This window comes from Homalodisca vitripennis, chromosome 5 (assembly GCF_021130785.1).
Source record: "Homalodisca vitripennis isolate AUS2020 chromosome 5, UT_GWSS_2.1, whole genome shotgun sequence".
Lineage (NCBI taxonomy): Eukaryota > Metazoa > Arthropoda > Insecta > Hemiptera > Cicadellidae > Homalodisca > Homalodisca vitripennis.
The window spans coordinates 136,276,271-136,290,567 of NC_060211.1; the positions used below are offsets into that span (position 1 = coordinate 136,276,271).

Sequence of the window (14,297 nt, forward strand, 5' to 3'; positions counted from 1 at the left end):
TATGTTCTGTAAAATCTTAAAATTGGGCAGAGCACTTCACTGTGCCAGTCAAACTTTACAGTTTTACCCCTAGATTGCGTATTTACCATGTAATAGCGACTATTCACTAACACTATCTGACAACTTAGTGGTTGCGGTCATTCATGTCTATTTATTCACAAGATGTACAGATTTTCATTGTTTTTAAATAAAATTCACGGCTTAATCACAGTTTTAACAGTCAGGTGGAGAATCTGTGTATAGAAGAATCATGTCTAGAGGTTCAAGGGCAACTATATTAAGAAAATTAAAAGGTGAACTAAAATAATCACTAATGCTGAAGAAACTGTACACCACTGAATAGTCTATCCTTTACCTTATGTATGGATATGGCCTTCTCACATTTCTATACTTTTCCATATTTATTCCATACCTATACTTCAATTTATATTACAAGCATTGGAGAAAGATTAAAAAAATAGCTGAGAACCACAAGATCAAGTCACCTACCTCAGAAGTGGCACAGAGCAGCTTACACTCGACCAGGCTGGAGATGTGCTTGTTGAACTGTTCTGCGTTGAGCTGCAGATTTTGTTGTACCTCGGCGCATGAAAGAGAGTCATAGTTCTCAAACAACAACAACACTGCCATCTGAAATGTCTGCATCGTTACGATGTAGGTTTTCTTCAGGAAGCCAAGCTTCAATTCACCTGAATGTTAACAATATAATTAGAGTGAATTAAGACAATCAATTTACATTTTATATTCCTATTTTATTGGCGTGTTACCCAAACAATACTAATATTGCAAATTAAATGCTTACTGATTTAAAAAATTTGATCCCATTGGTCATTAAGTGATGAACATAATGTTTAATTCAATGGTAAAAATTATACGAAAACTTTGAACATACCTTGACATAAATGGTGTAACCAGGTGAGTTTTCGACCACTAAAATGACTGTGGTAGAATATTTCAAACTGAAACAAAAAACACAAGTCTTAAAAAACGTAATAAATATACAATTATAACTTATCTACCTCACTTCCTCTACAGTAATTTTGGTTAGGTATTTATCCTGATCAAATTACTGGAGCTAAACTTATTGAGAATATTATGTGACCAAATTAAAAGTGTTCATTAAGACATCTTTATACCTTTGATTGTATTAGTTACACATGACATAATTCATCTAATGCTTTCAATTGAGGCACAGAAAAAGTGAGTACTTGAACTGCTCTCTGTGGACAGGCCCCGATGTATGTTAGTAAATATTTGAATGGTAACAATCAAAGTAATGTGGTGCAGACCTAGTAATGATGAGCAAAACCACAATTTTCAAATCTTAATCGATTGATTCCAACCTTAAAAAATGTATTCCTGATTCTCGAATCCTTATTTTGTTTAAGTATGATTCAAACAAAATTATCACCAGTCTAGTTTCTGTCAAACATTTCTAAACTGTCTGATGATATAAAACGTAATCCAAACATTCTATTTTATAGGAATTTGCTGAGCTTCAGAGAAATAGCTATATTTTAACAACTATGTCATATCCTCTACATTTTACTTTTGATAGATTATAATATGAACTCTCTACTATATAGTTTTGATCTGCAAATAATATGGGCATATACTTGTATCACTTATAAAACGTATTTTAAACTTATAACGTTTGAAAAACTTTTAAAACACCCCTAGTACTGATATAAAATATTAAAATATAAATATTATACATTTTATAGACAAAATATATTTATATAACTACAAAAACTGTAAAGGAGGTAAAAATTTGCAATTGCCCATTTGCTTGCCATCGAGGAGTTGACACCTGCACAAAGACGCAGCAGATGCGTGGCCTGTAAACGAAGCCAATCTCTACTTGTGCGTGGTATATTTCCATTTTACAAAAAAAAAAAAAAAAAAAAAAAAAAAAATGCTGGAAATAAAATACTACAGGACGGGTGATATGCAATGACATGAGGTAGCTGTCTGAGCTGTGTGACTACAGCGAACTCATCAAGGTCCAAACACTCATGACAGAATACTAAGCAAGTGCTGATATCTAGTAGAAAACACAAGAACTACTTGTTGCAGAAGGCATACAACAGAAAAAACAGGAACAATATAAGGTTAATAACAATATGCGTAATATAACGTCAGTAGTACACTTTTATGCAATTTTTATGAACGCAATAACCGTGAAGGGGTTAAAATAGCTCTCTAGAAAGATCCCAATGAGATGAAGAATTCCCATGACCTATTAACTTTCCCTTATGTGCATCTCAGTTTCTTTATTCAACTCTAGACCTTTACTCTAAGATTCCATTAATTTTATCATTATTTAGTGGTAAAAGATATATGTATATTTAAGATGCTGATATTTAAACTAAACATTAGATATAATATTAAAAATGTAATAGCTCACTTTATGTACAGATTTTTCTAACTCTTGAGGAACTGCAAACGAGGTAAGAGTAGTCTGGCCTAGAGGCCAAGCACCAGCCTGAAAGAAAAACAAAATGTAAAAAATCTTCATCTGCTTCCATATCAAAATTATCAAACTCATAAAATACGGTACAATACTCTAAAGGTAATTGAGGAGATTTAAGTTACATTGGAACAACAAATAAGAATACCTGTGCAGAAAATTGCTAATTGTTGATAAATATAAAAACAGCTATGGTAAACTTAGTTCTTGCCCATATCACGTATTGCAAGACAAAAGATAATGTTAATTGTCTGCTTGGTGCTTACATTATTACTTATTCGAGCAATTCTCTTATCTTATCTTCGACTTGGAAATTTAACTTCCAAGATGTTCTGCAGCTATTGCTTATAGTCATGCCCCTCACATACCTCAAGACCATTTACAATGAAAAGGAGTTCATCTAACTCAAGCCCACTATAAACTCTTGGTATGCCTCCTTTCTAGGGCATACAAACACAAAGAACATAAAGAGACTGTTCTTCTTTTCTCTTTGGGATGAGGCACAAGACATCCTCAAATCGAAGTATAATATAGACGTCTTTGAAATGAAGTGTAGCCATCAAGCCAGTTTAAAGACCTATTCCTGGCTCAACAATGGTACCTCCCAGATTATATGAAGATCATTGGAGAAACTTGAGATTGTTTCAAAATCCATTGTATGTTCCTTTCACCTCTAAGTATGTTCCTGCTCCATTAATTTACTTTATACATACCTTACAAATAATCCAAATCTAACTTTGGATTAATCAATGTGAATTTCTAAAGATAAGAATCTTCTGCTCTTACTGTCTCCTAACAAAAAATAGTGCTACTATGCTAGTTACTTGATAAAACTTTATTTGCTGACCTGAAGTACATAGATTGAAAAGTTGATCCCAAGATCGTAGCTGTCCTTCTTGAGAAAAGCACTAAACTTATTGTTCAGATCCGTAGATACAGAGATGTCTGTGAACATCCTGTGAAGTTTATTGGTGAACTCATATCCACAGGCTTGCTGTAAAAAACAATTAAATTATTCACAAAAATATTTTATCACTCATGAAAATTAAACTCAACAAATAAATCCAAACATAGCTTTTATCATGGAAAAAGTATTTATGTGAATACAAATGTAACTAACACAAATAAATACTGAAGTAGATATAACAGAATATTTAGTTCTTATGTCCTTTTATACTCTGTTATAGTTTTATTATATATAAAATAATATTGTAGTGTGGTAAAAGATTTTTCTGTGGGAAGCAAAATATTCATTTTCCTTACTAATCGCTAGATTATTAGATTAGAAGTTACAAATTTGCACAAAAATCAATGAAATTAAGGTGCACAGTAAGAAGTGAATGGAATTAGTGTGTACAATCTGGAAATATATTAACACATTTGGTAATAATGTAACAACCTGCAACATTAAATATTGTTTTGCTACGTAGCCAAAGTATCAAAGTTTATCAAAGCTAATCGTTTATGACATTTGTTCTTTTTAAACTATATTCATGACAATATTGTATTATTTCACATATAAAATAAGAAACTATAAACAACTGAAAAGTATCATAATGATAAAACGTTAATCATCAAGTGAGTAATTTACTCATGTAGTTCATTTATGTTATGACAACTGTCATTTATTTATTACACATTTTTGAGTTACCTTTAGACGGTTTATCATAGCTTCCTCTGCATCCATCGACTGACTTTGTTGGTGGATGAGTCTTTTCGCTAACATTCGGGAGTAGAACTTTTGAAAGACATCCTTATCATCAATGTACTTAAATATTGTAATTGATTGTGCCAATCGTTCGTCAATTTCGTTCTCTGACATCCCCTTTGAAGACTTTTTCAGAAGCATATCACAATATTTAGCTAACTGTAAACGAAAAGAAAGTAATATTAGCATATTGCTGTATAGTTGTTTTATTGTAATTAAGTGATAAAATCATAGGCATAATAGTTATTATCTTAGAGTAGGCATTACTCTGAGATCAGTTACTAAATGACATTAATACTGATTACACACTAAAATTGCTTGAGTACATTAACTACAGACTGAGTAAGTTATAACATGTTATATATCAATCATGAGAGTAGATATACTTTTTAATAATTTTTTTTAAATATTGCAAGGATTTGGGATTAAATTAAGAAATGTAATGAAGTTTATAAAGAAGTTCCTGAATACTATACTGTTTATGCACATAAAATATAATCAAAGTTATCGACAGTATTATATAAGAATAATAGTTTTCCAGTAACAGGAAACACACATTCATAGTCCACATGAAATAGGCTAGTAACAAGTCCACACTGACTTCCAAGAGAGTGCTTTTAAAAGCAACCTCATTATCATTTCAAAAATATGGATGCTGTGATAAATAATCATGTCACAATAAAATCAGGTGCACTACTTTTATAATGCACACTGTAATTCTAAACAAGAAATTTGCTCACAATTAGGCTACTCACTGCATAAGTAAAATATTTAAATTAGATTCAAAACTGTAGCAGTAAAGGTTTATAGTAAGTTGGAATATGTTTCCAGAAAATTACAAATCAAATGATTTCTTGGAATTGAATTGAGATAAACATACGTTTCTTCACAAATTGATAATGAAAAACATGCTAAATTTAACAATTTTGATGTCCTCCTCCATAGACTAATGGTTATAGACTCGGCTCTCTAACCCAGAGATCACGGGTTCAAATCCCGGGGAGGTCCAATCATGTACTTTGTACTTTAATAAAAAAAACCCGTGCACTTCAAAGACGGCATAGCTGACGCTGAGGTTTAAATGAGATTTTAAAAAAATTGATAATTTTAATCCTGTATCAATGACAGTACAAGTATACATTATAATTCTCTACCTTAATGGCCATATAAGACTTATTTTTATTTTCACTACATGTCATGTAAATTACATCAATCATAAATCAACACTTTCCTTCTAAAAGGAAAATATTATCTGTTAATGAATTGATAAACATAACAGTGAACTTGCAGACAGGGTACATATGAACTCAATTGTATATCGTACTCATTATGAATAAGTAGTAGTCGTTATATTTTATTCATAACAATATGGTATGAATATGGTATACTACAGCAACTAGGGGGAAAATGAGTTAGCACTGTTCTGAGGTAGTACTTCCCACTTTTATCCACTTCCCCTAAATCTTTTTACTACCTAAATTAGATTTGCAAGAAAACTAAACATTAATCCTTATAGATTTATAATGAGATTTATGGTAAAATCAACCTTCAGGCAATTTTGTAGGAAATATACACTTTTTTATATATTAAATTCCATTGAATTAGCAGTTGAAGTTAAGGATTAACAATACTGACCAGTTCGGGAGATCTGCAGGGTTGCTTAGGATTCGGCCTGAAGTTTATCACTGACGAACAGGCTTTATCCAGTGCACCCAGAAAACTTTGATCGTTCAAGAAAACATCCTGAATGAGTGCTTTGTATTTTTTATGAACACTGAGCATGCTTTCCACAAACTGAGAATGTACCTGAAAAATAACAAATACATGTCAAAGCCATGGATCACAAATAAAAATATGTAAATTTTCAAAAATTTCATTAATATTTAAATTAAAATACAATTTAAGAGAGTAATAAAAAATACAAGCTAAAATAATAAAGTTAACATGAAGTAGTCAAGGCCACGGAAACATTGCTATAAACGACTTTACGAAAAACATTTTTTAGTCACACAGAACGTTTTCAAGCTTTAATAGTATATAAAACAATTCATAAAGATTTATTTGAGTAACTTTCTATTTTAAAATACATTTATACCAATAACGAATTGGTTATGAACAAAATGTAATGCTCAAAATGTATTCGATAACTCAGAACTACGGATGACCACATTCAGGATAATTGAGTGCCTAGTATATTAAAATGAATAGCAAGACTGAATGATAATAATACAGCTGACTATTAAGCTCTCTGACAGACTGTAACTGTAAAGCCCTGTTTTGAGTTTCTGACATCTACCAAGAGTTACTGCTTGATTTCATGTATTAATTTTTTCATTGAGTATTATAAGCCTAAAAAACTTTATACTCAAAATTGAATTTTACTCTTAAAATGATATTACTGTGATGATACACTACACACAGTCTTCACAAATAAAGGAATATTGAATTGTCTAAATTCTACTGAGGTGTATTCTTTCACTTCCTTAGTATTTAAACCACCAAATTGCAACACAACTAATGTAATTCTTGAAAGATACATTATAACATAAACCTAAATTTGTAATTACTATTATTATTAAAGATTGAATATTCTACTATAGAGAAAATAAACTTGATTACATTGTCTCCACGTAGCCCAGTAACAGCCTCCAACCCTTGCTGTTTGATGTGGTTCATGACGTGAGTGATGAGCACTTGTACACCACCACTAACAGAGCGCAGTAAGGGGTACATGTTCCGCAGGTCACTGTGTCTCTCCTGCTGTACCATACTCTCACACTCTCCGTGCAGGAAGCTCAAGTGGTCAGCCACCATGTGTAACTCACAACGGCTGCGAACCTTGCTGTAGGAGCTGTAACATCATGTTAGAAAAATGAACACTTCTTGTACACCACCAAGAACAGAGCAGGCAGGGAGGTACATGTTCTACAGGTCACTGTGTCTCTCCTGCTGTACCATACTCTCACACTCTCCGTGCAGGAAGCTCAAGTGGTCAGCCACCATGTGTAACTCACAACGGCTGCGAACCTTGCTGTAGGAGCTGTAACATCATGTTAGAAAAATGAACACTTCTTGTACACCACCAAGAACAGAGCAGGCAGGGAGGTACATGTTCTACAGGTCACTGTGTCTCTCCTGCTGTACCATACTCTCACACTCTCCGTGCAGGAAGCTCAAGTGGTCAGCCACCATGTGTAACTCACAACGGCTGTGAACCTTGCTGTAGGAGCTGTAACATCATGTTAGAAAAATGAACACTTCTTGTACACCACCAAGAACAGAGCAGGCAGGGAGGTACATGTTCTACAGGTCACTGTGTCTCTCCTGATGTACCACACTCTCTGTGCAGGAAGCTCAGGTGTTCAGCCACTAACTGTTACTCATACCAGCTGCATACCTTTGTTTGGACGAGCTGTAACATCATGTCAGACGGTCACACTCTCCATAAATAGTTCATTATAAAAGAAATATGTAGTTGAGTCTTCTGATACAAACCAACTGGGCAAGAATCCATTTAAGACCCCTATGTTTTTCAATACCAACTAATTGTAGTAAAGGTTTGCCATTTACGATAAATTTAATTCATTATAATGGGTGAGCAATTATCCTTATTGCTCTTTTCTGTGTTACCAAAACTCTGTTGGTTATTATTTATGTATGATTTAGTATAATTATAAATACACTAATGATGGCTTATAACTAACAATCACCTGTAGTGCAAGAAGCGATGGGATCTCCTTGTCTCATCCTCTAAACACTGCATCACTTTCTCCATGTACTGGGAGACATTGCTCTCTTGTAGATACTTGGCCGCTTCTCGCTTGTAGTGGTCTCCACTAGCTGTCAGGAACGGTTCCTCGAATATCTTCTCGTACAGCTGCATCAAAGAGAACATATAACCACTGTTGCTTAACAAACAATGGAAGGCGAAGAAATTATGCAACTCTTGAAAGTTTGATACATGCTATTAAAGCAGGCTTTGTGCAACAGAGATTTTTTTGAAAAATATGACTTCCATTCCACATTCAAATTTTTGTTTGAAGATGCCAGTAATTTAATCCTCTACCGCTCAATTTAATTGAAGTCTGAGAGTTTGTGCATTTTCTAGTGATATACAACAAAGTTTATATTACAAACAGCTAACAGTATATCCCAATATATGTAAGTAAAACAATGGAATGCTTATGTATAAAAATTCATAAATAATGATTACAAAATATATAGACATGATAGGGGTATCAAGAAAATGGTGCAATATTCTAAATCAGTAACTTTAAGTACAGTAGATTCACATCTGATTAGCACAGTTTTAAAAATACACACTCTTTTACTGATTACAGGTATAACGAGACTCAACATTATTTGATTAGATAAATATAATTCTATTGTACTTAGATAAAACAAATTTATATATTTGACTACATTGTAGACTACTTATAATGTAAACTATTGTGAGGCGTGTTTTTTTAAAGTAATTTATATTAAAAGAAGTAAACTTTTTGTAACAATTTCATTTTTGAATGAAAGCCAACTCTTTTATCTACTTTTCTAGATGACTTCCATCAATATTAAGACATTTATCATATCGGGTCATAGAAATTTGCCACCTGATTTAACAGGGACTGCAACACAATAATTCTGAAGCTGTTTTCGTTATCACGGCACTGACCTTCAAGATGCTCCTTCAGTTGCAAAACCACATTGTAGTCACCGGGTACTAGAACGGGGCAGTAAATGATCATATTACCAAATTGTTTTCAGCCAAATTTTGAGAAGAAATCTTTTTCAATAGTTTAAATGTTCCATAAAAATTTAATAGAGAAAACTCCTATGATAATAAAGAACTTTTAACCCTTTAAGCGTCATGAAAAATTATACCTGATCTTTAATAAAGTTACAAATTTTTTAAATTTCCAATGTGTAAAGTTAAATTTTTTTTCGTTTCTGTATGTCAAAATAGAGTTATTTAACGGTGAATAAAATTTGTTTAGCCCTTTTTGGATTTCCTAGGATAATTTTTAACTTTTGAGAATATCGTAGAATAGCAGTGTAGTTGTCACCAATATTTTTTTATTTATTCAGTAAGTATGGGAATGAAACACAGTTTTATAGAGAAACATATACTATATTACAAACCAATAAAATTAGAAAAATACAAAAGTAGACAAAGAGTGTTTATTTGTTGGCGGTCTGTCACAAATGACATTCCGCGCGTCTCCCGCAAGCCACTGTTATCGCGTGGACTTTGAACCTTCTTATCGCTCGGCAACCTGTAGGACAGCCTTGCGGGGCTTGAATTATGTTTCTTGCTTTCTGATAACATCCTTATGACCGTAGTAAAATATGAAAAAGTTTGGGGTTGACCAAGTAATTGCTCAAAATTACTGAATCTTCAAATTCCGAATCGTCTGGATTCGCCATTCACACGAATGATGGTAAAAAACACTAAATAAATACTGGAAACTGCTGTATATAATATGAATAATTTACTTTAAAAAGAATAGGACACTACAGAAAATTAGCGATAACCCAAATACATATGCGAGTACCGGACGCTTCCTAATAACTAACTGGCTAGATGTCTTGACGGGAGATCCCGTCAATGACTTTGTGAAAGGCGCAGGGCCACGCCCGCTAGACAGTGTTTGGCCAATTAGAAGCAACTGCCACTCCCATTGTAACAGAATTCAAGGCGGAGCAACCCGTCTGTATGTCGCATGACTACTAGAACCATCTAGCAGCAAAATATTCAACTAACATAACAGTAAGAAAATAAAGAATGCAAAAACGCGGATCCACGGCAATGACGTTTTGAGCTTGTAGTGGCCCTCCGCGGATCCGCGTCAATAACGCTGGAAAGGTTAAATCATCTGTTCCATTTCATTTTTATCAATCACTTTCTGCACCAAGTTGTCACTGATCAATGAGGATCGTCCAATCTGTTTTTCATCACGTAAATTTGTTTGCTCTAATACTCTCATCATCTTTTAAAGGTCTTGTCCATTTGTATGCCATTGTATTCCTCATAATGATTTGTGAGCACTAGGAAAACAAATAATGGCACGTATTTCATAGTCGACATTATTCTCAATTGACCAAGGCATTTTAAATAAACATAAATGTATGCAAACACAAATGATTTTTGCCATGTAGTGGTTGGTGTCTGTGGTTTGCCAACAGATGAAATGCAGACAGTGTACAAAGGTGGGACACCAACCACAGCGCTGTCCTGGTGGAATTTCAAAACGATAATTTAAAAACCTTTTTAAACATCTGTTATAATTATTAGTTTTAAAAACAATAAAACAAAACAACTTTACTTCTATAGAACCTCTAGGAAAAATTTTAAATCACACATGCTGAGGTAGACATAATGACATGGCAAGAAGTGCAGAAAAAGGAACTAAAACCTAAACAAAAATCACAATAACCTATAAAAAAGTTACAGATCCTATAAAAATAAAAGTACAAAATTATATTTTTAAAACAACAAAATAGGAAATACATAGGAAAGCAAAAATTACTGAAATATTTACAATAAATTATTTTACATGAAGAAAGAAAGGCGGCGATGAAGGATTTTCATAGACAAGAACACCAGTAGTCCATTCTTAATCATAAAGCACTTTAATTTAATCAACAGGGATCAGGAAGTTTTACATTCCATAGACACTTTTATTTCTAATTATCCTTCAAATAATTTTATAGGTGATGGATCCGACAGAAACTGGGTAAACAAGAGACGAACAACACCCGGGGAATAAGTTCAACAAATTATACTATCCTTCTGAAACTTACAACCCTCCAGCATCTCAACTTTGCTGGGCAGCTAATTTGGCAGTGGCAAATCTGCAACAGTGAAACCAAGAGAAGTGAAACGCTCCCAAATCTGCGTCATAAAATTATGAAGTAAACTTGATACCTGTTATCATCACAAGACTACCACTAGATAGTTTGAATCAGCTTAAAAAATCTTTACAGTACACAAATGCAAGTACATGTGTGCAAGCACACAAATATTGAAAAGGATAGAAATAGGAGAGGAATGGAATGGTGAAAATGCTCGTACACCAAGATACTAATCCCTTTAATTCACCCAACTATCACACAAGAAATAGGTTGACTTATACGACCTGACTCTGTAAAGATCTGTCTGATGGACATCTTGTTCTACCAAGTGAAGTTCACATGACTGGATCAGAGGTCTAGTGATGATTCCCTGAGTAGCCGAGATTAAGGCCTAGATTTTACAATGATAGTGATAGTGCATAAGGGAAAAATAAATATTATTGCTTTTAATGCTGTAGTTCAGAGATGGAGTCAGCCTTGATTGCTTATCTCTAGCATGGAAACTCGATTTACTGAGAGTTTATAACCCACTGATTCTTACATCTTTTGCATACCACTTCCGATTTACAGAGTTTGACAACATTGGGCAATCCACTACCACCAAGTAACAAACTGCATAAAACATAATGTAACAACCATGTGGTTTATTATACTTTGTATTAGATGCACACTAGTATCCAATAAATGGCAAACAAATTTGGCATTAGACTAAAACCTAGCATAAATAACGGATGTTTTCCATACTTGTTTATTGATAGTGATTTTTTCTTCATGCTATCATTTCTGTTTAGATTAACCTTTTCAGATTTGGTTTTCGGCATTAAACTCTACTTAATGAGACCTTTAAAATAACATATGACTCGACCCATATTAAAATTTAAGATTTCCATCACAACCTCCTCCGGCTGTCCCGCCAATGTAGGCATGTGGTTGTTATTGGATAGAAAAGTAGTTAAAATAGATAGATAGCCTAGAACACTGTGCAAAGTTTATTGATGTTATCTACAATGGTTTAAAAACTAATAAGGCGTTTCCAGACTTTCCAAACACACTGTATACCATTGTCTAGTTGTAATTGTTCATCGATCATGAAATAAAATTAGGATGTTTTTATCTTCAGTAGTGTACCTTTAATCCAAAATAGATTATACAACAGTTTCCTGCCCAAATTGCATAAATTGGACCTAATGGTCATTATCAATAAAAGAAATCAGAACAGAAAAATGGGATTGTTTATAGAACAGACAAACAAAATATACCTTTTAATATTTATAATGCTCTTAGAATTTAGGATAATTAGAAAAATTTAGATTAATGAGTACCTCAAGATTTCCCTTCTTCTTGTACTCTTGTACGCTGACAAAGGACTGAATGACTCCCCGGATGACATCGTTGTTGACATGCTGACCCTGTCCCAACCTATCCTGGTGTATCCCGTCAAGCAGTAGTTTCACAAGACTTCCCTGCAGAGGTTCTATCATGTTCCGTTTCCAGATCTCCAGGCCTGCACAAATAAACACATTATTTCAACATCTTTTTCATACTCAAGCAAACATTTTCTTAACAGTTCCATTAAACTTAACTGACCATTTCTTCTTTCAGACATGTAAAAAGGACCTGGCAGAATAAGAATCTACACTTTAATACAGAACTTAAACTATTCAAATAAATTACAAACATACCAACATTAATACATTTTTTGGTCACATGTTATGTCTTTAAGAAAAACAAATAATCCATATTGTGATAAAATACAATGTATTAACTAAAATCAACAAATTAATTAGCTATCTTCATAAATAAATCCTACTCCTACACATGTTTAAAATTGCCTAGAATTTAAGGCCCAGAAGATAAATATTCTTATATAACAAAGAAAAACTTGTTTTTAAAGTGTAGTTTATACTTATTTTGAGTAAAATATGAGTGTAAAAATATTTCAGCAACACTGATATATTTATTTCTGAGGCCCTTCACATGTTTACAATTTATGGTTGGTTAGATTATTTGTTTATGTGTGTTTTTTATATCTTTTAGTAGCAGCTCCTTATGATAACTTTTATGAAGAGAAAATTGTTTTTGATCATTCAACCAGGAATTTTAATTATTTAGGTTTATCTTGTAATTAGGCCCACTGTATAGTAATAATCTTTATTGCGGCAACAATTACAAGATTGCATGCATGTGTCAGGTACATTCATTACTATATACATTTTGGATTGAACTATACAACTGCATAACAGAACACTGTGGTTTTTATTTATTAAAAAAAATTTTAATAATTTTCATCCCAGCGACTCAATATGAATTCTTCAACGGAGTAAAATGCCTTTGACACAAGGAGGTGTTTTACTCAAGATTTGAATTGTTTAGAATCATTGAGATGTTTAATTCCCCCAGGCAGCTTGTTTATCAGTTTCACTCCAATTTGGGGATGGTTAGTGTTCAAATGCTGCTATTCTATATTGTACAATCCAAAAGTTGTCCCTACCACTAGTCTCGTATTGATGGACGTCACTACCTTGGACGAACTTGCATTTAAGTCAACAGCATATTTATTGTCAACCTAGCAACAATTAGATTTAAACCAGATCTACTACTAAAATTACAATTATGTGGATCATTAGCTTGCCTTGGCCACTTCTAAGTTTAAAAGTTAGGCTTTGTCACATAATTTTCTTAGTTGTTATCACCACTTTCACTAAAAATTTTATCATCAAATTTACCCTCAGTCACTTCATTTTTACATTCATTGAGTATGTTCTCCATAAAGTTACCAAAACTCTCGGAAAGGAACAATGTCATTTCAGATGGCATCTAATCAAAACAATCAACATATGAAACAGTAAACAACAATCAATTTCGAGACAGTTGACCAGCTTCAAAATTGAACATGTTATATTTTAACAGACCATTGTTATAATAGTATATACAAATGCCAAATTAATCTATAGATCAGGAATATTTTTCTATCCAAAATTACAAACTTAATGTGACAGGCAATATGATTCATTGGTAGCCAATGGCTTAAAGGTCTATAATAATTCTTGTAGTAATTACAATTTTTTAAACATTTCTTCCTGTTTTCAGGGAAATTATCTTAAAGGGAAGTAACTTTGAAATAAAAAATTAACCACACCAAACTGATTGAACTACCTTAACAACATGATATATATTCAACAATGAAATTAAATAAAAATACATGGTTAAAAATAAAATGTAGGTCTCTCCATCTAACAGGATTTATCTGAGTAAAATATATCTAAGTTT

At 32.9% G+C, this 14,297-nt stretch overlaps 1 protein-coding gene across 1 annotated transcript in view; it reads right to left on the minus strand.

Annotated features, from left to right (window-relative positions):
- LOC124362921 (cullin-2) overlaps positions 1-14,297 on the minus strand; it is a 33,950-nt gene that overhangs the window by 9,174 nt on the left and 10,479 nt on the right. The window contains exons 5-13 of the mRNA XM_046817814.1: positions 12,350-12,531; positions 7,889-8,055; positions 6,798-7,029; positions 5,814-5,984; positions 4,122-4,337; positions 3,318-3,464; positions 2,408-2,485; positions 893-959; positions 490-689 (exon numbers count right to left, since the gene is read on the minus strand). Coding sequence (XP_046673770.1) covers positions 490-689; positions 893-959; positions 2,408-2,485; positions 3,318-3,464; positions 4,122-4,337; positions 5,814-5,984; positions 6,798-7,029; positions 7,889-8,055; positions 12,350-12,531 — 1,460 coding nt within the window. The remainder of the gene's footprint in view (positions 1-489; positions 690-892; positions 960-2,407; positions 2,486-3,317; positions 3,465-4,121; positions 4,338-5,813; positions 5,985-6,797; positions 7,030-7,888; positions 8,056-12,349; positions 12,532-14,297) is intronic.